Source organism: Xenopus laevis, chromosome 1L (genome assembly GCF_017654675.1).
Source record: "Xenopus laevis strain J_2021 chromosome 1L, Xenopus_laevis_v10.1, whole genome shotgun sequence".
Taxonomy (NCBI): domain Eukaryota; kingdom Metazoa; phylum Chordata; class Amphibia; order Anura; family Pipidae; genus Xenopus; species Xenopus laevis.
In genome coordinates, this window is record NC_054371.1 from 539,177 (window position 1) to 566,900 (window position 27,724).

The 27,724-nt window shown below is 42.3% G+C and overlaps 1 protein-coding gene and 1 long non-coding RNA gene across 7 annotated transcripts; one reads left to right on the forward strand and one right to left on the reverse strand.

The window, feature by feature from the left end:
- Positions 1-51: 51 nt before the first annotated feature.
- On the reverse strand, positions 52-26,313 carry LOC121401506 (WW domain-binding protein 1-like). The gene is made up of 4 exons (XM_041586435.1): positions 26,096-26,313; positions 15,634-15,736; positions 3,143-3,304; positions 52-1,056 (listed from the first exon to the last, which is right to left on the reverse strand). Exons 1-4 carry the CDS (start codon positions 26,144-26,146, stop codon positions 455-457), a joined length of 918 nt encoding a protein of 305 aa, XP_041442369.1. The 5' UTR covers positions 26,147-26,313; the 3' UTR covers positions 52-454.
- Positions 1,053-3,203, forward strand: LOC108704864. Of its 6 annotated transcripts, none has more exons than XR_005966294.1 (3): positions 1,053-2,311; positions 2,532-2,871; positions 3,084-3,203. It is a non-coding gene; the product is annotated as an uncharacterized LOC108704864 (long non-coding RNA). The 6 variants fall into 6 exon arrangements; XR_005966296.1 differs by having other exon boundaries at positions 2,635-2,871; XR_005966293.1 differs by having other exon boundaries at positions 1,053-2,197; positions 2,304-2,871.
- Positions 26,314-27,724: the final 1,411 nt, after the last annotated feature.

Genomic DNA, 27,724 nt, shown 5'->3' on the forward strand with positions numbered 1-27,724 from the left:
CTCGCCCACAAGCAGCACTTACACAATGCAGCAAGTCGAGACCCATAAGCATGGTGTTTGATACCTTGAATTTATTTGGTGTTAACACAGTCACATCCAGATCAGCCCACAGTGGCAGTGAGACACCCCTAGTTCTAAATGTCCCCCAAGAAGGAATGAGACAGGGGATTGATGGCTTGTGCCAGTTTATAGACACATTTGTGGTTGAGGACTCCATGGACCCAAGTCTCTATCATCTCTGGCATGAGAGACAGACTGCACGGGACCGTAGCTCCATGTAGTAAAATGCACCCCCCAGCCTTCCATTCCCCTAGGGGGTACAACTCCCCCATCTCTTCGCTGTCACATGGCTGAGGGGCACGTGGGAGAGACATTCAGTGACAGGGTGAGAGACATGGCTGCTGGTTGGTCCCCTCCTGCATCAGATCATTTTCCTGCAGTTCTCCTGCTCTGTTCATACGGGCTGCACGGGTGAGTCTGGCTCTGCCTCACCCTTCTCTAATAGAGACTCCGCAGCCTCTGTTTTACTTCTCTCTCTGCACCCTGAACTATCATGTGGGTCCCTCCTTTCCTCCTCTTCCTCTCCCACTATCTGACAGCGGCACACCTCTATCCCAGAGTCCCCCGTCAGCCTCCGCCATCTGTAATGCTCTTCTTCCTCCTCGTCGTCTTCCTCCTCCTCCTCCTCAATGGCCCAGCAGATATGGCTGCCTCCCTCAAACAAGTCCACATAGGAAGAGAAAGCAGCCCCCCTGCCACTGGCCCCCTGCTCCTCCTCCGGACTCTCCTCCCAACTGGCAGTGCTTCCTTGGCTCGCCCCCGTCTCATCTGTGACCTGCAGAGAGAAGGACCAGCTGCTGCCTGAAGTCTCACAGTCTGAGTTACAAGAGCAACAGCTGGAGGGCTCCGTACTAGGGGAGGCTGTGTCCTCTAGTGATGGGGGTGGGGAAGAAGGCGGTCCAAATGGGTTGAGGATGGAGCTGTATGGAGGTGGAGGGGTTGTGGGATGGTAAGCAACATCCTCATAAGCCGGGAGTTTAAAAGATGCCAACACCCCTGTAAGTAGAAAATATTCAGCTGTCAGTCTCTTCAATGGAACAAGTCTCCATATCCCAATATCTCCTGACAAACCCTTTCCCAATCACGGTCACGCTGTGTAGTGTAGTAAGTGAATGTGTAGTACATACAGACTGTAAGGACTTACTGAGATCCAGTGTAGAGGGTGAGTAGTGAGAGGCACGTTGGTAAGTGATCAGGTTGATCTCACGCTGTGTAGTAAGTGAATGTGTAGTACATTCAGACTGTAAGGACACGGAGATCCAGTGTAGAGAGTGAGTAGTGAGAGGTAAGTGATCAGGTTGATCTCACGCTGTGTAGTAAGTGAATGTGTTGTACATACAGACTGTAAGGACACTGAGATCCAGTGTAGAGGGTGAGTAGTGACAGGCATGTTGGTAAGTGATCAGGTTGATCTCACGCTGTGTAGTAAGTGAATGTGCAGTACATACAGACTGTAAGCACTTACTGAGATCCAGTGTAGAGGGTGAGTAGTGACAGGCATGTTGGAAAGTGATCAGGTTGATCTCACGCTGTGTAGTAAGTGAATGTGTTGTACATACAGACTGTAAGGACACTGAGATCCAGTGTAGAGGGTGAGTAGTGAGAGGCACGTTGGTAAGTGATCAGGTTGATCTCACGCTGTGTAGTGTAGTAAGTGAATGTGTTGTACATACAGACTGTAAGTACTTACTGAGATCCAGTGTAGAGGGTGAGTAGTGAGAGGTAAGTGATCAGGTTGATCTCACGCTGTGTAGTAAGTGAATGTCTTGTACATACAGACTGTAAGTACTTACTGAGATCCAGTGTAGAGGGTGAGTAGTGATAGGTAAGTGATCAGGTTGATCTCACACTGTGTAGTGTAGTAAGTGAAAGTGTAGTACATTCAGACTGTAAGGACACTGATCCAGTGTAGAGAGTGAGTAGTGAGAGGTAAGTGATCAGGTTGATCTCACACTGTGTAGTAAGTGAATGTGTAGTACATTCAGACTGTAAGGACACGGAGATCCAGTGTAGAGGGTGAGTAGTGAGAGGTAAGTGATCAGGTTGATCTCACGCTGTGTAGTGTAGAAGTGAATGTGTTGTACATACAGACTGTAAGTACTTACTGAGATCCAGTGTAGAGGGTGAGTAGTGAGAGGTAAGTGATCAGGTTGATCTCACGCTGTGTAGTGTAGAAGTGAATGTGTTGTACTTACAGACTGTAAGTACTTACTGGATCCAGTGTAGAGGGTGAGTAGTGAGAGGCACGTTGGTAAGTGATCAGGTTGATCTCACGCTGTGTAGTGTAGTAAGTGAATGTGTTGTACATACAGACTGTAAGGACTTACTGAGATCCAGTGTAGAGGGTGAGTAGTGAGAGGTGATCAGGTTGATCTCACACTGTGTAGTAAGTGAATGTGTAGTAAGTGAATGTGTAGTACATACAGACTGTAAAGACACTGAGATCCAGTGTAGAGGGTGAGTAGTGAGAGGTAAGTGATCAGGTTGATCTCACGCTGTGTAGTAAGTGAATGTGTTGTACATACAGACTGTAAGTACTTACTGAGATCCAGTGTAGAGGGTGAGTAGTGAGAGGTAAGTGATCAGGTTGATCTCACGCTGTGTAGTGTAGTAAGTGAATGTGTTGTACATACAGACTGTAAGTACTTACTGAGATCCAGTGTAGAGGGTGAGTAGTGAGAGGCATGTTGGTAAGTGATCAGGTTGATCTCACGCTGTGTAGTAAGTGAATGTGTTGTACATACAGACTAAGTACTTACTGAGATCCAGTGTAGAGGGTGAGTAGTGAGAGGCACGTTGGTAAGTGATCAGGTTGATCTCACGCTGTGTAGTAAGGGAATGTGTTGTACATACAGACTAAGTACTTACTGAGATCCAGTGTAGAGGGTGAGTAGTGAGAGGCACGTTGGTAAGTGATCAGGTTGATCTCACGCTGTGTAGTAAGTGAATGTGTAGTACATACAGACTGTAAGTACTTACTGAGATCCAGTGTAGAGGGTGAGTAGTGAGAGGTAAGTGATTAGGTTGATCTCACGCTGTGTAGTAAGTGAATGTGTTGTACATACAGACTGTAAGGACTTACTGAGATCCAGTGTAGAGGGTGAGTAGTGAGAGGCACGTTGGTAAGTGATCAGGTTGATCTCCCTCTGTCTCTGCTGGTGCTGCAGGTGCAGTTTTGCACGGCGGTGTCGGTAGGCACAACAGCAGCTCAGAAGGATCAGGACGCTCCATAGAAGCCAGAACCCTGTCAGGAAACACAACTGTCAGTTTGCAGTAACAACTGGGGGACTGCTCCTTAATGTAGGGGAGAGCATTATCACATTTGTTCATTTCAGGCCCTCGTTAACTCATACAATTAGTACACATTATTAGTGTATAGCACTCTACTCACTCTACTTCATGCGCTCTCTGCCTGTCCCCTGCACTCTAGCTTTCTACTCTCTCTACTTCATGCACTCTCTGCCTGTCCCCTGCACTCTAGCTTTCTACTCTCTACTTCATGCACTCTCTGCCTGTCCCCTGCACTCTAGCTTTCTACTCTCTCTACTTCATGCACTCTCTGCCTGTCCCCTGCACTCTAGCTTTCTACTCTCTACTTCATGCACTCTCTGCCTGTCCCCTGCACTCTAGCTTTCTACTCTCTCTACTTCATGCACTCTCTGCCTGTCCCCTGCACTCTAGCTTTCTACTCTCTCTACTTCATGCACTCTTTGCCTGTCCCCTGCACTCTAGCTTTCTACTCACTCTACTTCATGCACTCTCTGCCTGTCCCCTGCACTCTAGCTTTCTACTCACTCTACTTCATGCACTCTCTGCCTGTCTCCTGCACTCTAGCTTTCTACTCACTCTACTTCATGCACTCTCGCTTTCTATCCCCTCTACTTCATGTGCTCTCTGCCTGTCCCCTGCACTCTAGCTTTCTACTCCCACTCTACTTCATGCACTCTCTGCCTGTCCCCTGCACTCTAGCCTTCCATTCCTTGTCACTCTGTGTCTCTAGTCGGCCCTCCTGTCAGTGCAAATGTGTGGGTTAATGTCTCATCTCTGGATGCAGAAGAATAATGGAGTTATGTAATAAAAGGCACAAAGTTTGCCCGCGGCAGTAACCCATAGCAACCAATCAGCAGGTAGCATTTACTAGTCACCTGTTTAAATACAAGAATCTTATTGGTTGTCATTGGTTACTGGTCCTGGGCAAATTAGTGCCTTTTATTACATATGGGGGTAAGATTTTTGACCCCCCCCTAATATATTGGGTCTGGCTCCGCCTCCCCCTGCCAGTTTTGTCCTGCCTCATAGTTTTATTAAAGTGGACCTGTCATCCAGACACAAAAATCTGTCTAATAAAAGTCCTTTTCAAATTAAAAATGAAATCCAATTTGTATATTTTAGTAAAAGCATTCATAGCTGTTGTAAGCTCATGTAAACATCTCAGCTGTCAATCAAATATTGCCTGCCCCTCCTCTATGCCTTAGACAATTACTTTCACTTTCCCTTCAGCACTTCCTACATGTCACTGCTCTCCCCACATTCCCCCCAATCTCTTCACCATTTAATTGTGTAACCAGGACATGGGGATGGACATCAGCTCCCCCATTCTGGTGCACAAACAAGATTCTGAGATGATACAAGACTTGTCTTAATAACAGTCTGTACAAAATGGCTCCTGCCTGCTTGTTATAATGATGAATTCCCAGACTGAAGGAAACAAGATTCAAATCATTTATATAGTGTAAATAAAGTTCATTTTGCTTGACTAATGTGATAAAATAGGATTTTGAATCATTTGTTTGGGTGACGGGTCCCCTTTAATTCTTCTTAGGGTTTATCTGTAGGATTGCAGAATGCAGAGCTGTTTCCCAATGGATGGGGTCGTCGTTGCTAGCACTTGCAGCAAGTGGAGTTCAGTGGAAGCACAGTGGCTGGAGTAGTTCTACAAAGAGTATGGAGAATGCAGAGCTGTTTCCCAATGGATGGGGTCGTCGTTGCTAGCACTTGCAGCAAGTGGAATTCAGTGGAAGCACAGTGGCTGGAGTAGTTCTACAAAGAGTATGGAGAATGCAGAGCTGTTTCCCAATGGATGGGGTCGTCGTTGCTAGCACTTGCAGCAAGTGGAATTCAGTGGAAGCACAGTGGCTGGAGTAGTTCTACAAAGAGTATGGAGGTATCAGAGCTGTTTCCCAATGGATGGGGTCGTCGTTGCTAGCACTTGCAGCAAGTGGAATTCAGAGGAAGCACAGTGGCTGGAGTAGTTCTACAAAGGAGTATGGAGGTATCAGAGCTGTTTCCCAATGGATGGGGTCGTCGTTGCTAGCACTTGCAGCAAGTGGAATTCAGTGGAAGCACAGTGGCTGGAGTAGTTCTACAAAGGAGTATGGAGAATGCAGAGCTGTTTCCCAATGGATGGGGTCGTCGTTGCTAGCACTTGCAGCAAGTGGAATTCAGTGGAAGCACAGTGGCTGGAGTAGTTCTACAAAGGAGTATGGAGGTATCAGAGCTGTTTCCCAATGGATGGGGTCGTCGTTGCTAGCACTTGCAGCAAGTGGAATTCAGCGGAAGCACAGTGCCTGGAGTAGTTCTACAAAGGAGTATGGAGAATGCAGAGCTGTTTCCCAATGGATGGGGTCGTCGTTGCTAGCACTTGCAGCAAGTGGAATTCAGTGGAAGCACAGTGGCTGGAGTAGTTCTACAAAGAGTATGGAGGTATCAGAGCTGTTTCCCAATGGATGGGGTCGTCGTTGCTAGCACTTGCAGCAAGTGGAATTCAGCGGAAGCACAGTGGCTGGAGTAGTTCTACAAAGGAGTATGGAGAATGCAGAGCTGTTTCCCAATGGATGGGGTCGTCGTTGCTAGCACTTGCAGCAAGTGGAATTCAGTGGAAGCACAGTGGCTGGAGTAGTTCTACAAAGAGTATGGAGGTATCAGAGCTGTTTCCCAATGGATGGGGTCGTCGTTGCTAGCACTTGCAGCAAGTGGAATTCAGAGGAAGCACAGTGGCTGGAGTAGTTCTACAAAGGAGTATGGAGGTATCAGAGCTGTTTCCCAATGGATGGGGTCGTCGTTGCTAGCACTTGCAGCAAGTGGAATTCAGTGGAAGCACAGTGGCTGGAGTAGTTCTACAAAGGAGTATGGAGAATGCAGAGCTGTTTCCCAATGGATGGGGTCGTCGTTGCTAGCACTTGCAGCAAGTGGAATTCAGTGGAAGCACAGTGGCTGGAGTAGTTCTACAAAGGAGTATGGAGGTATCAGAGCTGTTTCCCAATGGATGGGGTCGTCGTTGCTAGCACTTGCAGCAAGTGGAATTCAGCGGAAGCACAGTGCCTGGAGTAGTTCTACAAAGGAGTATGGAGAATGCAGAGCTGTTTCCCAATGGATGGGGTCGTCGTTGCTAGCACTTGCAGCAAGTGGAATTCAGTGGAAGCACAGTGGCTGGAGTAGTTCTACAAAGGAGTATGGAGGTATCAGAGCTGTTTCCCAATGGATGGGGTCGTCGTTGCTAGCACTTGCAGCAAGTGGAATTCAGCGGAAGCACAGTGGCTGGAGTAGTTCTACAAAGGAGTATGGAGAATGCAGAGCTGTTTCCCAATGGATGGGGTCGTCGTTGCTAGCACTTGCAGCAAGTGGAATTCAGCGGAAGCACAGTGGCTGGAGTAGTTCTACAAAGAGTATGGAGGTATCAGAGCTGTTTCCCAATGGATGGGGTCGTCGTTGCTAGCACTTGCAGCAAGTGGAATTCAGTGGAAGCACAGTGGCTGGAGTAGTTCTACAAAGGAGTATGGAGGTATCAGAGCTGTTTCCCAATGGATGGGGGTCGTCGTTGCTAGCACTTGCAGCAAGTGGAATTCAGCGGAAGCACAGTGGCTGGAGTAGTTCTACAAAGGAGTATGGAGAATGCAGAGCTGTTTCCCAATGGATGGGGTCGTCGTTGCTAGCACTTGCAGCAAGTGGAATTCAGTGGAAGCACAGTGGCTGGAGTAGTTCTACAAAGAGTATGGAGGTATCAGAGCTGTTTCCCAATGGATGGGGTCGTCGTTGCTAGCACTTGCAGCAAGTGGAATTCAGTGGAAGCACAGTGGCTGGAGTAGTTCTACAAAGGAGTATGGAGGTATCAGAGCTGTTTCCCAATGGATGGGGTCGTCGTTGCTAGCACTTGCAGCAAGTGGAATTCAGCGGAAGCACAGTGGCTGGAGTAGTTCTACAAAGGAGTATGGAGAATGCAGAGCTGTTTCCCAATGGATGGGGTCGTCGTTGCTAGCACTTGCAGCAAGTGGAATTCAGTGGAAGCACAGTGGCTGGAGTAGTTCTACAAAGAGTATGGAGGTATCAGAGCTGTTTCCCAATGGATGGGGTGGTCGTTGCTAGCACTTGCAGCAAGTGGAATTCAGTGGAAGCACAGTGGCTGGAGTAGTTCTACAAAGGAGTATGGAGGTATCAGAGCTGTTTCCCAATGGATGGGGTCGTCGTTGCTAGCACTTGCAGCAAGTGGAATTCAGCGGAAGCACAGTGGCTGGAGTAGTTCTACAAAGGAGTATGGAGAATGCAGAGCTGTTTCCCAATGGATGGGGTCGTCGTTGCTAGCACTTGCAGCAAGTGGAATTCAGCGGAAGCACAGTGGCTGGAGTAGTTCTACAAAGAGTATGGAGGTATCAGAGCTGTTTCCCAATGGATGGGGTCGTCGTTGCTAGCACTTGCAGCAAGTGGAATTCAGTGGAAGCACAGTGGCTGGAGTAGTTCTACAAAGGAGTATGGAGGTATCAGAGCTGTTTCCCAATGGATGGGGTCGTCGTTGCTAGCACTTGCAGCAAGTGGAATTCAGCGGAAGCACAGTGGCTGGAGTAGTTCTACAAAGGAGTATGGAGAATGCAGAGCTGTTTCCCAATGGATGGGGTCGTCGTTGCTAGCACTTGCAGCAAGTGGAATTCAGTGGAAGCACAGTGGCTGGAGTAGTTCTACAAAGAGTATGGAGGTATCAGAGCTGTTTCCCAATGGATGGGGTCGTCGTTGCTAGCACTTGCAGCAAGTGGAATTCAGTGGAAGCACAGTGGCTGGAGTAGTTCTACAAAGGAGTATGGAGAATGCAGAGCTGTTTCCCAATGGATGGGGTCGTCGTTGCTAGCACTTGCAGCAAGTGGAATTCAGTGGAAGCAGAGTGGCTGGAGTAGTTCTACATAGGAGTATGGAGAATGCTGAGCTGTTTCCCAATGGATGGGGTGGTCGTTGCTAGCACTTGCAGCAAGTGGAATTCAGTGGAAGCACAGTGGCTGGAGTAGTTCTACAAAGAGTATGGAGGTATCAGAGCTGTTTCCCAATGGATGGGGTCGTCGTTGCTAACACTTTCAGCAAGTGGAATTCAGTGGAAGCACAGTGGCTGGAGTAGTTCTACAAAGAGTATGGAGAATGCAGAGCTGTTTCCCAATGGATGGGGTCGTCGTTGCTAGCACTTGCAGCAAGTGGAATTCAGTGGAAGCACAGTGGCTGGAGTAGTTCTACAAAGAGTATGGAGGTATCAGAGCTGTCTCCAACGTATGGTGTCTTTCCCTGCTTGCTAGCAGACTGCAGAAGCACATCTGTTCTGTAACATGTAGAACATACAGAGCTGTGTAGCAATAAAGCCAGTAATTCCTTGTTTATATGACAGCACATGGAATTATTAGTGATGGGACACTCAGCGGCACTTGTACAGCACAAAGGGTATTATTATGCAGAGCTACGTATGAATCCCTCAGTGTGACTAACAGGCTCGGTGCAACTGGACTAACGTCTGTAACGGTCCCCTCCTGCCTTTATAGGTGACCAGTATTGTGCCTGAGGCTTTGGCACCACGCGCACAACTCTCATTTGGAGCGACCGTCATTATGGGAATGGCAGTGTGGGGCTGACGTCACTAACCGGACTTTGTGGCGCTGTTAAGAAATACACGGAGGAAACTCTGCAGCAAAGGATAGGAGCTACATAACACGGATCTACAGCTCCAAGTGAGTATCATTTGCCCCATAAGAACACAGATTTTACTCTATGTTAACAGAACTATCGAGAGATCATATTCCCTCAGGAAAGATATTCAGGCTGCTAAATCTGCCCACAAAAAGGGCAGAAAAAGTTGTGAAGTGCAGGAAATGCAAGTTTAAGAAAAACTGAACACAATTATTGTTCTGACTGCAATCCTCCAGAGGCACCAATCTTACCACAGATCTCTGCTACTCCAGAAAGTAACTCTCTCCTTAGAGAAAATTCCTACAATGTGGAGGTACGACAACTAGCTACTACCAGCTCCCCTACAGAGTTAAATGAACACCCAATTCCAATACTGCAGGAACAATTGTCCACATCTTAAATGCCTCCACAATGAGGGGACTTTTTGGAATGGATAAAATCCACTTTCCACATTTAGGCAGCGTAGCGCTCAGGAGATCTTCTCAGACTCCTCTGAACCCAAAGACTCTTTCCCGGAAGAGGAGGTTGGTTTAAGAAATACTTCTGACCTGCAGCCTTCAGACCACCAACAGTTTCTAAAGTGGATAAAGTGCTAGGAGTGCACCAGAAAAAAACACGTTCTTTCTCAGTATTTAAAGCAATCACTCTATAGACTATAGACACTGAATGGTCACAACCAGATCATCGCTCAGCACTGACCAAGCGATTTTACTACACCTACCCTATTCCAGAAGAACAGGGTAAGATATGGGAAAAAAAACCTAAAGCGGATTCTGCAGTTGCACACCTATCAAGAAACTGCTCTCCCAACAGAGGAGGCACATTTTAAACAGCCCATGGACAAAAAAAGTCAGCTTTTAAAAGATCTTATGCACATCAGCAGCAATACTACGGCCAGCAACTGCAGTAGCGGGAATGGCACATACGGCAAAATACTGGGCCAGGAATGAATGCAAACAGGAACGTTGGAACAGCACCGAGTGTATTTCTGGATTAAAAAGGCCTTTATTTGTGCTAGGGCATTACAGCAACGTTTCAGGCCTTGCAGCCTTTTATCAACTCACTGACACACAATTACCAGTGTTATTTATACTCTGTTACATCATTTGCTGGTCACCAGTGCACACAACTTATATCAACAAACATAACTTAAGCTTTTTGAAAAGTAAACATAATTTCAAGCAACTTTACAATATATATAATTTAATAAATATGCAGACTTTTCATGATTGTTATTGGTTTCTGACAGTTCCCTGATCTGTCTGACTACTTTGCTGAGCTGACTGACCACTGTTACTTTGTCTCAACAGCCATCTGTCCTCAGCCTGTATCCTCCAAACCCCACAATTCCTTGCACACGTGATTTCAATCTTAAAACAATCCTCAAAAAGTTATTTTAACATATAAACACCAAGTGTGCACATCAATTTGGAAAACACATGATCAATATCCTAGGGTGAATGCTTGATGAGATGTCTGTTATAGATGCATCATAAAAATAAAAACCATAATCAATAAAAAACTTTAAAAAGAGTTGAAATCAAATGAAAATAGGACTCAAGTCATATTCTTTATTTAAGACACATGGTTCTAGGGTTTCAAGTTTTCTGATCCAGAATGCCTCTCTGTACAGCAACTCCTTTTGTTGATTACCTCGTTTAGTTTCAATAGTCTCCACAATTTGGAATTTTAATTGATTCACCCTATGGGCACACTCAATGAAATGGCCGGACACTGCTTTTTTTCCTGTGTTAATTGCCTAATTATGTTTCCTAATGTGTTCCCGGACTGTTCTCCTAGTTAGACCAATATATACAAGCCCACATGGGTATTTGATGATATACACTACACATGTTGAACTAAAGAATAACAGCCCCTAATTTTTATGGGATTGCCTTTCCTGGGATGAAAAATATATTCCCCTTGTTGAACATTTGAACAGCAATTGCAATTATAACAGGGGAAGGTCCCCACTTTTCCCTTCCTTTCTTTAAGATCTGTCTTATTTTCTTCTACATCCGAATGCACCAGCATGGAGCCCAATGGTCTACCTTACTTATAGGCTATAACTGGGGGCCTATCAAATGCTGTAATTTGGGGTACATTTTCTTTTATTAAAGGCCAATGCCATTGTAAAATACTTGCAACATGTTTACTCAAGGTGTTATATTGTGTCACCGATGTGACATGGCTTTCCCTAGCATCTCTCTTCTATCCTGTCTTTTCACCTCCTCTAGTTGTATTTTAAGGAGATTATCTGTGTATTCCCTCTCACGGAACTTATTACACATTTCCACCAGTCTCATATCTACTACTTCACTAGAGGCCACTATCCGTTTTATTCTACTTAAATCGGCAATTAACACAGGAAATAAAGAACAAGCAGTGTCCGGCCATTTCATTGAGTGTGCCCATAGGGTGAATCAATTAAAATTCCAAATTGTGGAGACTATTGAAACTAAATGACGAGTAGGTAATCAACAAAAGGAGTTACTGTACAGAGAGGCATTCTGGATCAGAAAACTTGAAACCCTAGAACTAGGGATGCACCAAATCCAGGATTCAGTTAGGGATTTGGCCTTTTTCAGCAGGATTCTTCTGCCAGGCCAAATCCGAATTTGCATATGGAAATTAGGGGCGGGGAGGAAAACCATGTGACAAAAGTAAAAAAATGACCCTTCTCACTCCTAATTTGCATATGCAAATTTAGATCTGTATTTGGCCAAATCTTTCCCGAAGGATTTGGGGGTTCGGCCAAATCCAAAATAGTGGATTCGGTGCATCCCTACCTAGAAACATGGGGCTTAAATAAAGAATATGTCCTATACTTGACATTTTTGTCAAGCATTCACCCTAGGATATTGTTCATGTTTTCCAAATTAATATGGACACTTGGTGTTTATATGTTAAAATAACCTTTTGCTAATTGTTTAATGTGCACTAGTGACCAGCAGATGTTGTAACAGAGTATAAATAACACTGGTAATTGTGTGTCAGTAAGTTGATAAAAGGCCGCACAGGCTGAAACGTGGCTGTAATGCCCTAGCACAAATAAAGCTTTTTTTTTTACCCAGAACTACACTCGGTGCTGTTCCAACGTTCTCGTTTGCATTGTCAGCAGAAAGTGGCCATTGAAGAACGTGCACCAGCCTAAAGAGCAAAGTGATTGTCGTTTTCTAAACCCAGGAACTAATGTATCAAGCACCTTCATCAGCACAACAATTAGCTGCAGAAATGGATAAACTTCATACTACACTTCAAGCAATCTCCTCCTTACTGCAGGCACGAGTCATGGCCTGAGTCCCGGGAACTCCAAAGGTTCAGCGGCTTCTACTCCACCCTCTTTTTGGTGAGAAAAAAAGAAGGCTCATTCATACCAGTTGAAAAAATGTAAACGCATTTGTTTCCAACCACAAGTTCAGAATGGAATAGGTGTGCTCCACCATAGCCTTCATGGAGGCCAACAATTTCATGATGTCAATTGACCTGCAGGACACCAATCCATCCAAAATCACAACCATTCCTCGGTTTTGAGTCAGAGATCAACCTTACCCATTGGCCTCTGCATAAATCCAAGAGTCTTCACAAAGGTCCTAGCAAGGGGGTGCCCAAGACGTCGATCACGGTCTACCAGTCGATCACTTTAAAGTTCCTGGTAGACCGCGACCACTTCCAAAAGGCAGCTGTGTTACATCACTTGTATAAGAGTAGTTGTGAAGCTACAAGTCTCGCGAGATGCTGGGATTAGCAGACAGACAGGAACCATGACAGCAGAGGACTTTAATGGCATTGCAAGACGTTTGAGCCCTGATCCAGGACTGTGAAAAGCAAACTGTTGGGCGGGCTGTTGAAGCTCAGTTTCTAGCATACCCTTACAGAAAGAATTTTAGGACATCCACAGGAGAACTAACTGTTTGGTATATGCTCTCCAAAGGTAACTGAATGCAATTGCACCTGGTATGTTCCTCGTCCATCTGATAAGGCTCTATTGACTCCTCCATCCTGTCAGTGTATCTTGCTCAGATCTCCCCCTCCTGTCACGTTACTCTTGGGTTCTGGATATAGGGTGCCGAACGTGACAGTACAACGGGCCCATGAGATAGAAGAAAAAAAAAAAATATATATATATATATATATATATATATTTTTTTTTTTTAAAGAGGCATGTAAGTTATACCTCAGTTATTTCCCTCACAACTTCCGTGCTGGTGAGAATGAAGTAAGGTTCGTTATGACCTTACTACAAGGTGACCCACAAGTCTGGGCACTAAGATTACCCCCCTCTGACCCTGCCCGTCTATCCCTAGAAGCATTTTTTGCTACCATGGCCATGTTATACGATGACCCGTATCGTGCTAGCTCTGCCGATTCCGCTATTCGTAAACTCTCTATTGTGGAGTATTGTACAGAATTCCGCCGCTGGTCAGTTGAGATGGGGTGGAATGATACAGCTCTTTGTAGGCAATTCCGGGTGGGTCTTTCTAGCTCTGTCAAAAACAGCCTGGTTAATTACCCTCCTTCATCCACTTTGGATGACCTCATGAGGTTAGCCATCCAAATTGATAGGAGGCAAAGAGAAAGACGAGCTGAGGGGGTTACTGATTTCCCTATTATATGTATTGACGAATCACCAACTCCCTCATTTCCTAACCCTCAGGGGGAACCCATGCAATTGGGGGGCGGGGACGGAAAGGGCCCATAGGCGATCCCTGGGTCTATGCATGTATTGTTGAGATAAGGGGCATTTCCTTAAAAATTGTCCCAAGAGGCCTGGAAATTCTCAAAACCTAAGTGGAGAAGGGAAGCTCCATTGGGGTAGTGAGATTTCGTCTCCCCAATTCGGCTCAAAAAACTTAGTACCTGTAGTTTTGTCCTGGCCTGGGGGTTCAGTTAAAGTCTCTGGGGCTGGGGGAAATTTTTTAGATGCTGCCTTCACAGAAAGGTAAAATATTCCCCTTATTCCTTCCCCCCTCCTACCAGGATTTCTGCTATTGATAAAAGCCCACTGGGGTCAGGTCTGGTGACCCAAAAATCCAAGGCATTATCCATGTGTGTGAACAATATGCATTGTGATATATCAGCTTTTCACGTTCTCGATAGTTCCTCGTCCCCGTTGGGGTTACCATGGCTACAGGTACACAACCCCCACATTGATTGGGTAACTGGAGAGGTTATTCAGTTGGGTTCCAAGTGCAAAGATTCATGTCTAGTTTCCACTCTAATGGTGGCAGTTACTTCCCTAGAGAAACTCCCTTAAAATGATCTTTACCGGCAGGTGGAGGGGGCGGGGTTAAAAGGGTGGGCCGTGATGATAAAGGGGGCGGGACCGTGACGTGCTATTGGCTGGCCGGGTTGTGATGTCAAAGGGGGCGGAGCCAAGCGTGCGCATTTGGCAAGAAGCCCAGCAAAAAAAGGTAAGTTTGAGCAGGCTGGGGGCAGGCCACGGGCTTTTTTTAGGTGTATTACAAATTTACCGGCAGTTACATTGCTGGTAAATTTGTAATACCGGCCCCAGCCTTGGCTGGTGTTTTACTGGCTAGGCCGGTAAAATACCGGCCGGGTGGCAACACTATCTGGGACTGATGTTCAACTCCAAACTGGGTTTTGACTTATTTAGCTTTTTATTCAGCAGCTCTCCAGTTTGTCATTTCACCAATCGGTTGCTAGGATCCAAATTCCCCTAGCAACCATGCATTGATTTAAATAATAGACTGGAATATGAATAGGAGAGGTCTAAATAGAAAGATGAGAAATAAGAAGCAGCAATAACAATATATTTGTAGCCTTACAGAGCATTTGTTTTTTAGATGGGGTCAGTGACCCCCATTTGAAAGCTGGAAAGAGAGAAGAAAAAGGCAAAGGAATCAAACTATAAAAAAAAACCAGACCAATTGAAAAGTTGCTTACAATTAGCCATTCTATAACATACTAAAAGTTAATCTAAAAGTGACCCACCCCTTTAAAGCATTGTAATTTAAAGAAATGGTGTTCTACTATTCTGGATTTGTATCTTTCTATATTGGAATGTGTAAAACTAAGAAGGTTAGGCTAACATTATGGGCAATATGTGATCATTTGGGCTTGTAAGTCGCCATTTTAGCCAAATTCTGGTGGAAACCAACTGGATATAAAGGGAACTTTTATGCATGTTACCAACAATAGTAGAAGATTTAAAGGGCAAGTACAACTTATAAAGCAAATTTTGACATCAGGTACTGCCTTAATATCCAAACACAGCACTAATTTTTGTTTTTTTTCCTCTCTGTTGCCATAGGCACTGATCTATCCACACATTTTGGAGACTTTTCTGGATACAGCTGAGAGACTGTGTGAGGATTGGCAGGAGAAAGTTCCGAGACTCATTATTTTGTTTTGTGAGTAGTACAAAGGTGAGGAGTAGCAGACACAGATAGTCCAGGCACAATTCAAACTTCCCACTTCAGGACCAGAGATCCAGTCTACACAGACGTAATGGTAATTCTATGGACCTTGAACAAGATTCATTGCCTCCCCAGACATAAGATACATTGCAGGAACAAACCATTTGCATCACACCTGATTGGCTGCTCCTGCCTCCAGAGATGAGACATTAACGTTTGCACAAAATCCCTCTGGTTATATAGTATATATTATACTCACACCACAGCTCATAGTAGTAGGTGCAGCAGCCGGTCTCCCCGCAGCAGTGACCCATCTCACACACATAGGGTCGGCTGTTCACCCCAGGACACTGCTCCCGAGCCTGATGAGAGACACACAGGGGCCACTATTAGTCCAATGTCGCATCTACACACTACACACACAGCTCTTGTATAGGGACAACTATATGTATTGTGTTACTGACCATTTCTTTCTCCTCACAGAAGGGGGTCACTTACTAAAGAATGGGGCTATACAATTAAATCATAGGGAAAGAAGTTATCATACACAGACCATTTGTTGAAGCAGTTAGGAGCAACTAAACCATAACATAATAACTGACATTTTTTCCCCATCAGATTAAGTTTCTTTTATCACAACCATGTATTTAATATTATGTCTCTAACTGATATCACATTAGTAGCTGAGTTTACATAAGCCATCACCTTCTACTTCAAATTAGCCCCTCACAATATCAATACATCGATGTATGAAACACTGATACACACAAAGTATCTCATGCTTTAATGTATGGTCCCCTTATATATTTATATATAGTGATCATATCCCCTTATATATTTATATATAGTGATCATATCCCCCTTATATATTTATATATAGTGATCATATCCCCTTATATATTTATATATAGTGATCATATCCCCTATATATTTAATAGTGATCATATCCCCCTTATATATTTATATATAGTGATCATATCCCCTTATATATTTATATATAGTGATCATATCCCCTTATATATTTATATATAGTGATCATATCCCCTTATATATTTATATATAGTGATCATATCCCCCTTATATATTATATATAGTGATCATATCCCCTTATATATTTATATATAGTGATCATATCCCCTTATATATTTATATATAGTGATCATATCCCCTTATATATTTATATATAGTGATCATATCCCCCTTATATATTTATATATAGTGATCATATCCCCTTATATATTTATATATAGTGATCATATCCCCTTATATATTATATAGTGATCATATCCCCCTTATATATTTATATATAGTGATCATATCCCCCTTATATATTTATATATAATGATCATATCCCTTTATATATTTATATATAGTGATCATATCCCTTATATATTTATATATAGTGATCATATCTCCCTTATATATTTATATATAGTGATCATATCTCCCTTATATATTTATATATAGTGATCATATCCCCCTTATATATTTATATATAGTGATCATATCCCCCTTATATATTTATATATAGTGATCATATCCCCCTTATATATTTATATATAGTGATCATATCCCCCTTATATATTTATATATAGTGATCATATCCCCCTTATATATTTATATATAGTGATCATATCCCCCTTATATATTTATATATAGTGATCATATCCCCCTTATATATTTATATATAGTGATCATATCCCCCTTATATATTTATATATAGTGATCATATCCCCCTTATATATTTATATATAGTGATCATATCTCCTTATATATTTATATATAGTGATCATATCTCCTTATATATTTATATATAGTGATCATATCCCCCTTATATATTTATATATAGTGATCATAGCCCCCTTATATATTTATATATAGTGATCATAGCCCCCTTATATATTTATATCTAGTGATCATAGCCCCCTTATATATTTATATCTAGTGACCATATCCCCCTTATATATTTATATATAGTGATCATATCCCCTATATATTTATATATAGTGATCATATCCCCTTATATATTTATATATAGTGATCATATCTCCCTTATATATTTATATCTAGTGACCATATCCCCCTTATATATTTATATATAGTGATCATACCCCCCTTATATATTTATATACAGTGATCATATCCTCTTATATATTTATATATAGTGATCATATCCCCTTATATATTTATATATAGTGATCATATTTCCTTATATATTTATATATAGTGATCATATCCCCCTTATATATTTATATATAATGATCATATCCCCCTTATATATTTATATATAGTGATCATATCCCCTTATATATTTATATAGTGATCATATCCCCCTTATATATTTATATATATAGTGATCATATCCCCTTATATATTTATATCTAGTGATCATATTTCCTTATATATTTATATCTAGTGACCATATCCCCCTTATATATTTATATATAGTGATCATACCCCCTTATATATTTATATACAGTGATCATATCCTCTTATATATTTATATATAGTGATCATATCCCCTTATATATTTATATATAGTGATCATATTTCCTTATATATTTATATATAGTGATCATATCCCCCTTATATATTTATATATAGTGATCATATCCCCCTTATGTATTTATATATAGTGATCATATCCCCTTATATATTTATATATAGTGATCATATCCCCCTTATATATTTATATATAGTGATCATATCCCCTTATATATTTATATATAGTGACCATATCCCCCTTATATATTTATATATAGTGATCATATGCCTCATATATTTATATATAGTGATCATATCCCCCTTATATATTTATATATAGTGATCATATCCCCCTTATATATTTATATATAGTGATCATATTTCCTTATATATTTATATACAGTGATCATATCCCCCTTATATATTTATATATAGTGATCATATTTCCTTATATATTTATATACAGTGATCATATCCCCCTTATATATTTATATATAGTGATCATATCCCCCTTATATATTTATATATAGTGATCATTTCCCCTTATATATTTATATATAGTGATCATATCCCCTTATATATTTATATATAGTGATCATATCCCCTTATATATTTCTATATAGTCCCATTAAGGGTATAAGTGGGTGCAGATGTTACATTCATACACAGTGACAGACAGTAGATGAGTGGTATGAGAAGGGGCTGAGTAAATCCAGAGGATAAAGTGAAGCATAAGATGACAGTTAGTCAATGGGCTAGCTATTCCTAATGACACAGAGCAGGGAAGAGCGGGGGGCTGTAGCGGGGGGCTGTAGGAGGGCAGTACACAGGCTGAATGCAGATAGATGTAGGGTCAGAATTGCTATCAGGGATTAGGGGGCAGAGGTTGGTGAGAGGCAGCAGTTAGTAGGCAGAGTGGTACAACACAGGGGTATGAGCACTTACCTGGGCACTGAGAGAAGAGACAGGTGGGATCATATGCTCAGCACTGTGCATTGCAGCAGCAGACAGACAGGAGGCCACACATACAGACAGACATATATCAGTACTGACTCCCCAATAGCACCTGCTCCTACAGCTCAATGTTTAGTATAAACACCCAGGGCCACAACTAACCCACACAAACCTGCTCCCAACTAGATCTCACCTGTGACTGACTCCAGTTACACCCACACTTACATAATCACACTGTTTATATACACAATACCGACAATAAGTTACCCACCAACATACAAGTAACATGGCACTAATATACTGACAGCTACACTACTGCTACTACTGCTACTACTACTACTACTACTACTACTACTACTGTTACACTCTATACTAGTCCCGCTTACACTCTGACTGTCCCTCTAATTTAGTAACACTGTTACACTCTATACTAGTCCTTCTTACACTCTGACTGTCTCTCTAATTTAGTAACACTGTTACACTCTATACTAGTCCCGCTTACACTCTGACTGTCTCTCTAATTTAGTAACACTGTTACACTCTATACTAGTCCCGCTTACACTCTGACCGTCTCTCTAATTTAGTAACACTGTTACACTCTATACTAGTCCCGCTTACACTCTGTCTCTCTAATTTAGTAACACTGTTACACTCTATACTAGTCCCGCTTACACTCTGACTGTCCCTCTAATTTAGTAACACTGTTACACTCTATACTAGTCCCACTTACACTCTGACTGTCCCTCTAATTTAGTAACACTGTTACACTCTATACTAGTCCTGCTTACACTCTGACCGTCTCTCTAATTTAGTAACACTGTTACACTCTATACTAGTCCCGCTTACACTCTGACCGTCTCTCTAATTTAGTAACACTGTTACACTCTATACTAGTCCCGCTTACACTCTGTCTCTCTAATTTAGTAACACTGTTACACTCTATACTAGTCCCGCTTACACTCTGACTGTCCCTCTAATTTAGTAACACTGTTACACTCTATACTAGTCCCACTTACACTCTGACTGTCCCTCTAATTTAGTAACACTGTTACACTCTATACTAGTCCTGCTTACACTCTGACCGTCTCTCTAATTTAGTAACACTGTTACACTCTATACTAGTCCCGCTTACACTCTGACCGTCTCTCTAATTTAGTAACACTGTTACACTCTATACTAGTCCCGCTTACACTCTGTCTCTCTAATTTAGTAACACTGTTACACTCTATACTAGTCCCGCTTACACTCTGACTGTCCCTCTAATTTAGTAACACTGTTACACTCTATACTAGTCCCACTTACACTCTGACTGTCCCTCTAATTTAGTAACACTGTTACACTCTATACTAGTCCTGCTTACACTCTGACCGTCTCTCTAATTTAGTAACACTGTTACACTCTATACTAGTCCCGCTTACACTCTGACTGTCCCTCTAATTTAGTAACACTGTTACACTCTATACTAGTCCTGCTTACACTCTGACCGTCTCTCTAATTTAGTAACACTGTTACACTCTATACTAGTCCCGCTTACACTCTGACTGTCCCTCTAATTTAGTAACACTGTTACACTCTATACTAGTCCCGCTTACACTCTGACTGTCTCTCTAATTTAGTAACACTGTTACACTCTATACTAGTCCTGCTTACACTCTGACCGTCTCTCTAATTTAGTAACACTGTTACACTCTATACTAGTCCCGCTTACACTCTGACTGTCCCTCTAATTTAGTAACACTGTTACACTCTATACTAGTCCCGCTTACACTCTGTAACAGTGTTACTAAAGTAGAGAGACGGTCAGAGTGTAAGTGGGACTAGTATAGAGTGTAACAGTGTTACTTAATTAGAGGGACAGTCAGAGTGTAAGCAGGACTAGTATAGAGTGTAACAGTGTTACTAAATTAGAGGGACAGTCAGAGTGTAAGCGGGACTAGTATAGAGTGTAACAGTGTTACTAAATTAGAGAGACAGTCAGAGTGTAAGCGGGACTAGTATAGAGTGTAACAGTGTTACTAAATTAGAGAGACAGTCAGAGTGTAAGAAGGACTAGTATAGAGTGTAACAGTGTTACTAAATTAGAGGGACAGTCAGAGTGTAAGTGGGACTAGTATAGAGTGTAACAGTGTTACTTAATTAGAGGGACAGTCAGAGTGTAAGCGGGACTAGTATAGAGTGTAACAGTGTTACTTAATTAGAGGGACAGTCAGAGTGTAAGCAGGACTAGTATAGAGTGTAACAGTGTTACTAAATTAGAGGGACAGTCAGAGTGTAAGCAGGACTAGTATAGAGTGTAACAGTGTTACTAAATTAGAGGGACAGTCAGAGTGTAAGTGGGACTAGTATAGAGTGTAACAGTGTTACTTAATTAGAGGGACAGTCAGAGTGTAAGCGGGACTAGTATAGAGTGTAACAGTGTTACTAAATTAGAGAGACGGTCACTCTATACTAGTCCCGCTTACACTCTGACTGTCCCTCTAATTTAGTAACACTGTTACACTCTATACTAGTCCCGCTTACACTCTGACTGTCTCTAATTTAGTAACACTGTTACACTCTATACTAGTCCCGCTTACACTCTGACCGTCTCTCTAATTTAGTAACACTGTTACACTCTATACTAGTCCGGGTTACACTCTGACTGTCCCTCTAATTTAGTAACACTGTTACACTCTATACTAGTCCCGCTTACACTCTGACCGTCTCTCTAATTTAGTAACACTGTTACACTCTATACTAGTCCTGCTTACACTCTGACCGTCTCTCTAATTTAGTAACACTGTTACACTCTATACTAGTCCGGGTTACACTCTGACTGTCCCTCTAATTTAGTAACACTGTTACACTCTATACTAGTCCCGCTTACACTCTGACCGTCTCTCTAATTTAGTAACACTGTTACACTCTATACTAGTCCTGCTTACACTCTGACTGTCTCTCTAATTTAGTAACACTGTTACACTCTATACTAGTCCCGCTTACACTCTGACTGTCTCTCTAATTTAGTAACACTGTTACACTCTATACTAGTCCCGCTTACACTCTGACCGTCTCTCTAATTTAGTAACACTGTTACACTCTATACTAGTCCCGCTTACACTCTGACTGTCCCTCTAATTTAGTAACACTGTTACACTCTATACTAGTCCCGCTTACACTCTGACTGTCTCTCTAATTTAGTAACACTGTTACACTCTATACTAGTCCTGCTTACACTCTGACTGTCCCTCTAATTTAGTAACACTGTTACACTCTATACTAGTCCGGGTTACACTCTGACTGTCCCTCTAATTTAGTAACACTGTTACACTCTATACTAGTCCCGCTTACACTCTGACCGTCTCTCTAATTTAGTAACACTGTTACACTCTATACTAGTCCTGCTTACACTCTGACTGTCCCTCTAATTTAGTAACACTGTTACACTCTATACTAGTCCCGCTTACACTCTGACTGTCTCTCTAATTTAGTAACACTGTTACACTCTATACTAGTCCTGCTTACACTCTGACTGTCTCTCTAATTTAGTAACACTGTTACACTCTATACTAGTCCCGCTTACACTCTGACCGTCTCTCTAATTTAGTAACACTGTTACACTCTATACTAGTCCTGCTTACACTCTGACCGTCTCTCTAATTTAGTAACACTGTTACACTCTATACTAGTCCTGCTTACACTCTGACTGTCTCTCTAATTTAGTAACACTGTTACACTCTATACTAGTCCCGCTTACACTCTGACCGTCTCTCTAATTTAGTAACACTGTTACACTCTATACTAGTCCTGCTTACACTCTGACTGTCCCTCTAATTTAGTAACACTGTTACACTCTATACTAGTCCCGCTTACACTCTGACCGTCTCTCTAATTTAGTAACACTGTTACACTCTATACTAGTCCTGCTTACACTCTGACTGTCCCTCTAATTTAGTAACACTGTTACACTCTATACTAGTCCCGCTTACACTCTGACTGTCCCTCTAATTTAGTAACACTGTTACACTCTATACTAGTCCCGCTTACACTCTGACTGTCCCTCTAATTTAGTAACACTGTTACACTCTATACTAGTCCCGCTTACACTCTGACTGTCTCTCTAATTTAGTAACACTGTTACACTCTATACTAGTCCCGCTTACACTCTGACTGTCCCTCTAATTTAGTAACACTGTTACACTCTATACTAGTCCCGCTTACACTCTGACTGTCTCTCTAATTTAGTAACACTGTTACACTCTATACTAGTCCTGCTTACACTCTGACTGTCCCTCTAATTTAGTAACACTGTTACACTCTATACTAGTCCCGCTTACACTCTGACTGTCCCTCTAATTTAGTAACACTGTTACACTCTATACTAGTCCTGCTTACACTCTGACTGTCTCTCTAATTTAGTAACACTGTTACACTCTATACTAGTCCCGCTTACACTCTGACTGTCTCTCTAATTTAGTAACACTGTTACACTCTATACTAGTCCCGCTTACACTCTGACCGTCTCTCTAATTTAGTAACACTGTTACTCTATACTAGTCCTGCTTACACTCTGACTGTCCCTCTAATTTAGTAACACTGTTACACTCTATACTAGTCCCGCTTACACTCTGACCGTCTCTCTAATTTAGTAACACTGTTACACTCTATACTAGTCCCGCTTACACTCTGACCGTCTCTCTAATTTAGTAACACTGTTACACTCTATACTAGTCCTTCTTACACTCTGACTGTCTCTCTAATTTAGTAACACTGTTACACTCTATACTAGTCCCGCTTACACTCTGACTGTCTCTCTAATTTAGTAACACTGTTACACTCTATACTAGTCCCGCTTACACTCTGACTGTCCCTCTAATTTAGTAACACTGTTACACTCTATACTAGTCCCGCTTACACTCTGACTGTCTCTCTAATTTAGTAACACTGTTACACTCTATACTAGTCCCGCTTACACTCTGACTGTCTCTCTAATTTAGTAACACTGTTACACTCTATACTAGTCCCGCTTACACTCTGACCGTCTCTCTAATTTAGTAACACTGTTACACTCTATACTAGTCCTGCTTACACTCTGACTGTCTCTCTAATTTAGTAACATTGTTACACTCTATACTAGTCCTGCTTACACTCTGACTGTCTCTCTAATTTAGTAACACTGTTACACTCTATACTAGTCCCGCTTACACTCTGACTGTCCCTCTAATTTAGTAACACTGTTACACTCTATACTAGTCCCGCTTACACTCTGACTGTCTCTCTAATTTAGTAACACTGTTACACTCTATACTAGTCCTGCTTACACTCTGACTGTCCCTCTAATTTAGTAACACTGTTACACTCTATACTAGTCCCGCTTACACTCTGACTGTCCCTCTAATTTAGTAACACTGTTACACTCTATACTAGTCCTGCTTACACTCTGACTGTCTCTCTAATTTAGTAACACTGTTACACTCTATACTAGTCCCGCTTACACTCTGACCGTCTCTCTAATTTAGTAACACTGTTACACTCTATACTAGTCCTGCTTACACTCTGACTGTCCCTCTAATTTAGTAACACTGTTACACTCTATACTAGTCCTTCTTACACTCTGACTGTCTCTCTAATTTAGTAACACTGTTACACTCTATACTAGTCCCGCTTACACTCTGACTGTCTCTCTAATTTAGTAACACTGTTACACTCTATACTAGTCCCGCTTACACTCTGACTGTCCCTCTAATTTAGTAACACTGTTACACTCTATACTAGTCCTGCTTACACTCTGACTGTCTCTCTAATTTAGTAACACTGTTACACTCTATACTAGTCCCGCTTACACTCTGACTGTCCCTCTAATTTAGTAACACTGTTACACTCTATACTAGTCCCGCTTACACTCTGACTGTCTCTCTAATTTAGTAACACTGTTACACTCTATACTAGTCCCGCTTACACTCTGACTGTCTCTCTAATTTAGTAACACTGTTACACTCTATACTAGTCCCGCTTACACTCTGACCGTCTCTCTAATTTAGTAACACTGTTACACTCTATACTAGTCCTGCTTACACTCTGACTGTCCCTCTAATTTAGTAACACTGTTACACTCTATACTAGTCCCGCTTACACTCTGACCGTCTCTCTAATTTAGTAACACTGTTACACTCTATACTAGTCCCGCTTACACTCTGACCGTCTCTCTAATTTAGTAACACTGTTACACTCTATACTAGTCCTTCTTACACTCTGACTGTCTCTCTAATTTAGTAACACTGTTACACTCTATACTAGTCCTTCTTACACTCTGACTGTCTCTCTAATTTAGTAACACTGTTACACTCTATACTAGTCCCGCTTACACTCTGACTGTCTCTCTAATTTAGTAACACTGTTACACTCTATACTAGTCCTGCTTACACTCTGACTGTCCCTCTAATTTAGTAACACTGTTACACTCTATACTAGTCCCGCTTACACTCTGACTGTCTCTAATTTAGTAACACTGTTACACTCTATACTAGTCCCGCTTACACTCTGACTGTCTCTAATTTAGTAACACTGTTACACTCTATACTAGTCCCGCTTACACTCTGACTGTCCCTCTAATTTAGTAACACTGTTACACTCTATACTAGTCCCGCTTACACTCTGACTGTCTCTAATTTAGTAACACTGTTACACTCTATACTAGTCCCGCTTACACTCTGACTGTCTCTCTAATTTAGTAACACTGTTACACTCTATACTAGTCCCGCTTACACTCTGACTGTCTCTCTAATTTAGTAACACTGTTACACTCTATACTAGTCCCGCTTACACTCTGACTGTCCCTCTAATTTAGTAACACTGTTACACTCTATACTAGTCCCGCTTACACTCTGACTGTCCCTCCTGTTACAGGTAGAGACTATGGATACAGGATGGGTACAGGAATGTATATATGTAGATAAGAATATAAATATAAATAGGAATAGGAGTGTATACAGGATGTATATATGGATATAGGAATATAAATGGATAGAGGATGTATATATGGATATAGGAATATAAATGGATAGAGGAATACCCCTATACCAGAGGATAGTAGTACAGTCCTGTGGGAGGGACAGGGGTTTCTCTTCCCATCAATAGACAAGAGAGTCCCCCCCATGTAAGACAGATTAGTGGTACGGTCCTGTATGTAGGAAGACAGTAAGTGAGTGTAGAGGGGAGGCGCCTCTCAGAGACAATATCTCTAGTTTATCAGTCACTACACTCGACTCTCCATCCATTTCTCACCCTACACTTCCTCCACTCACCAGGCGCCCCGAGTCCTCCTTCCTTTCCCATAATCCCCCGCTGTTGTCCATCCTCTCACCACGTCCTTGAGCCGCTCCTCTCCCAGGGCCGAACCACCGGCTCCACAGCCGCCATCTTCCCTAGTCTTCCTGTTTCTCGGCCAGCAACAGATGGTACCACGCCCCCTAGCCAGCTCTTAGCCAATTATAAATGAGTACATGGGCATAGTGATGCGGCATTGGCTAGTCCCGTGTGGGCGGTACAAGTTTATTGGTTGGCAGAAGGGGCAGGATAAAGATGGTAAACTTGACCTCGTGTTTATCTAACGAATTATGGGTGACGTGTCTCGCGAGACTTGGTTGTCGTTCAGCCAATCGTGTGCGAGCAGCGTCCAATGAGAGCGGTAAGTGGGAGGGACAGGAGTGATATTGTGAGTGGATTGGAGGGGCGGGACAGTTGAGTGCTGGGTAGGCGGAGAGTAGGAGGCGATACAATGTGACTATTGGGCTGTAGTTTAGCCGCAACTTCACTTCCCCAGAATTAATCACTTTCTATTTGTCACTCTTTTTCTAATATTCTGCTCTAACGTTTCCACCTGCTGATGTGCTTGTGAAGCAGCTGTGGTGGGAGGGGGTCGGCGACCCTGTAACTGACCATGTGTTTGTCCCTGCTGAGAAGACTCTCTGGTGCAAATTCACTAAGCGGCGAACGCTAGCGTTAATTCGCTAGCGTTTGGCATTTTCGTTACTTTGCAAATTCACTAACGAACGCTGGCGTAGATTCGCTAGTGTTACTTCGCACCCTTACGCCAGGCGAATCTTCGCTAGCGACGAAACTACGCAAATTCACTAACTTGCGCATTGTACTGAACGCTACCTTTTACGCTAGACTTCCTTCGCCACCTCAGACCTGGCGAAGCGCAATAGAGTAGATAGGGATTGTTTCAAAAAAAGTCAAAAAACGCTGGCGTGTTTTCTACATTATGGGTGATAGGCTGAAAAAGATCAAAAATTTTTTGGGGCTCCCCTCCTTCCCCCCTACATTTCCTGACTCATGGCAACTTACCTAGACAGTGGGCACATGTGTAGGGCAAAATAAACATTTTTATTTGCAGATTTGAAGGTTTTCTAGCCATTTGTAGTGCAGATACGTGTTCCTCCATTGAAATTTGAATTTGGCGCCGTATGCAAATTAGCCTTCGCTAGCGCAACTTCGCTTCACTAAGCAAATCAACGCTAGCGCAACTCCGCAACCTTACGCTACCCCTGTGCGCAACTTCGGATTTTAGTGAATTTGCGGAGCAATGGCGAAACTACGCCTGGCGAAGTGCGGCGAAGTTGCGCCTGGCGAAACTACGAATGTTAGTGAATTTGCCCCTCTGAGTGTCATTGAATGAATACAATACTTACACTTATATTGGATGAGCCAATTGGAAGCTGCCCCACTCACACTCATACTCATTTATACTCATACTCACACTCATTTATATTTATACTCAAACATATTTATATTCACACTCACATTTATACTTATACTCACACTCATTTATATTTATACTCACTCATATTTATATTCACACTCACATTTATACTTATACTCACACTCATTTATATTTATACTCATACTCATACTCATTTATATTTATACTC

Bases quoted from the DNA above. Each gene is read 5' to 3' on its own strand.
- LOC121401506 (XM_041586435.1), bottom strand. From the start codon at position 26,146: ATGGACAACAGCGGGGGATTATGGGAAAGGAAGGAGGACTCGGGGCGC. The intron at 15,737-26,095 runs GTGAGTGGAGGA...GTCTCTCATCAG, and splicing joins AGGAGGACTCGGGGCGCCTG to GCTCGGGAGCAGTGTCCTGG. The intron at 1,057-3,142 runs GTAAGTCCTTAC...TTCTACTTACAG, and splicing joins ACCCTCTACACTGGATCTCA to GGGTGTTGGCATCTTTTAAA.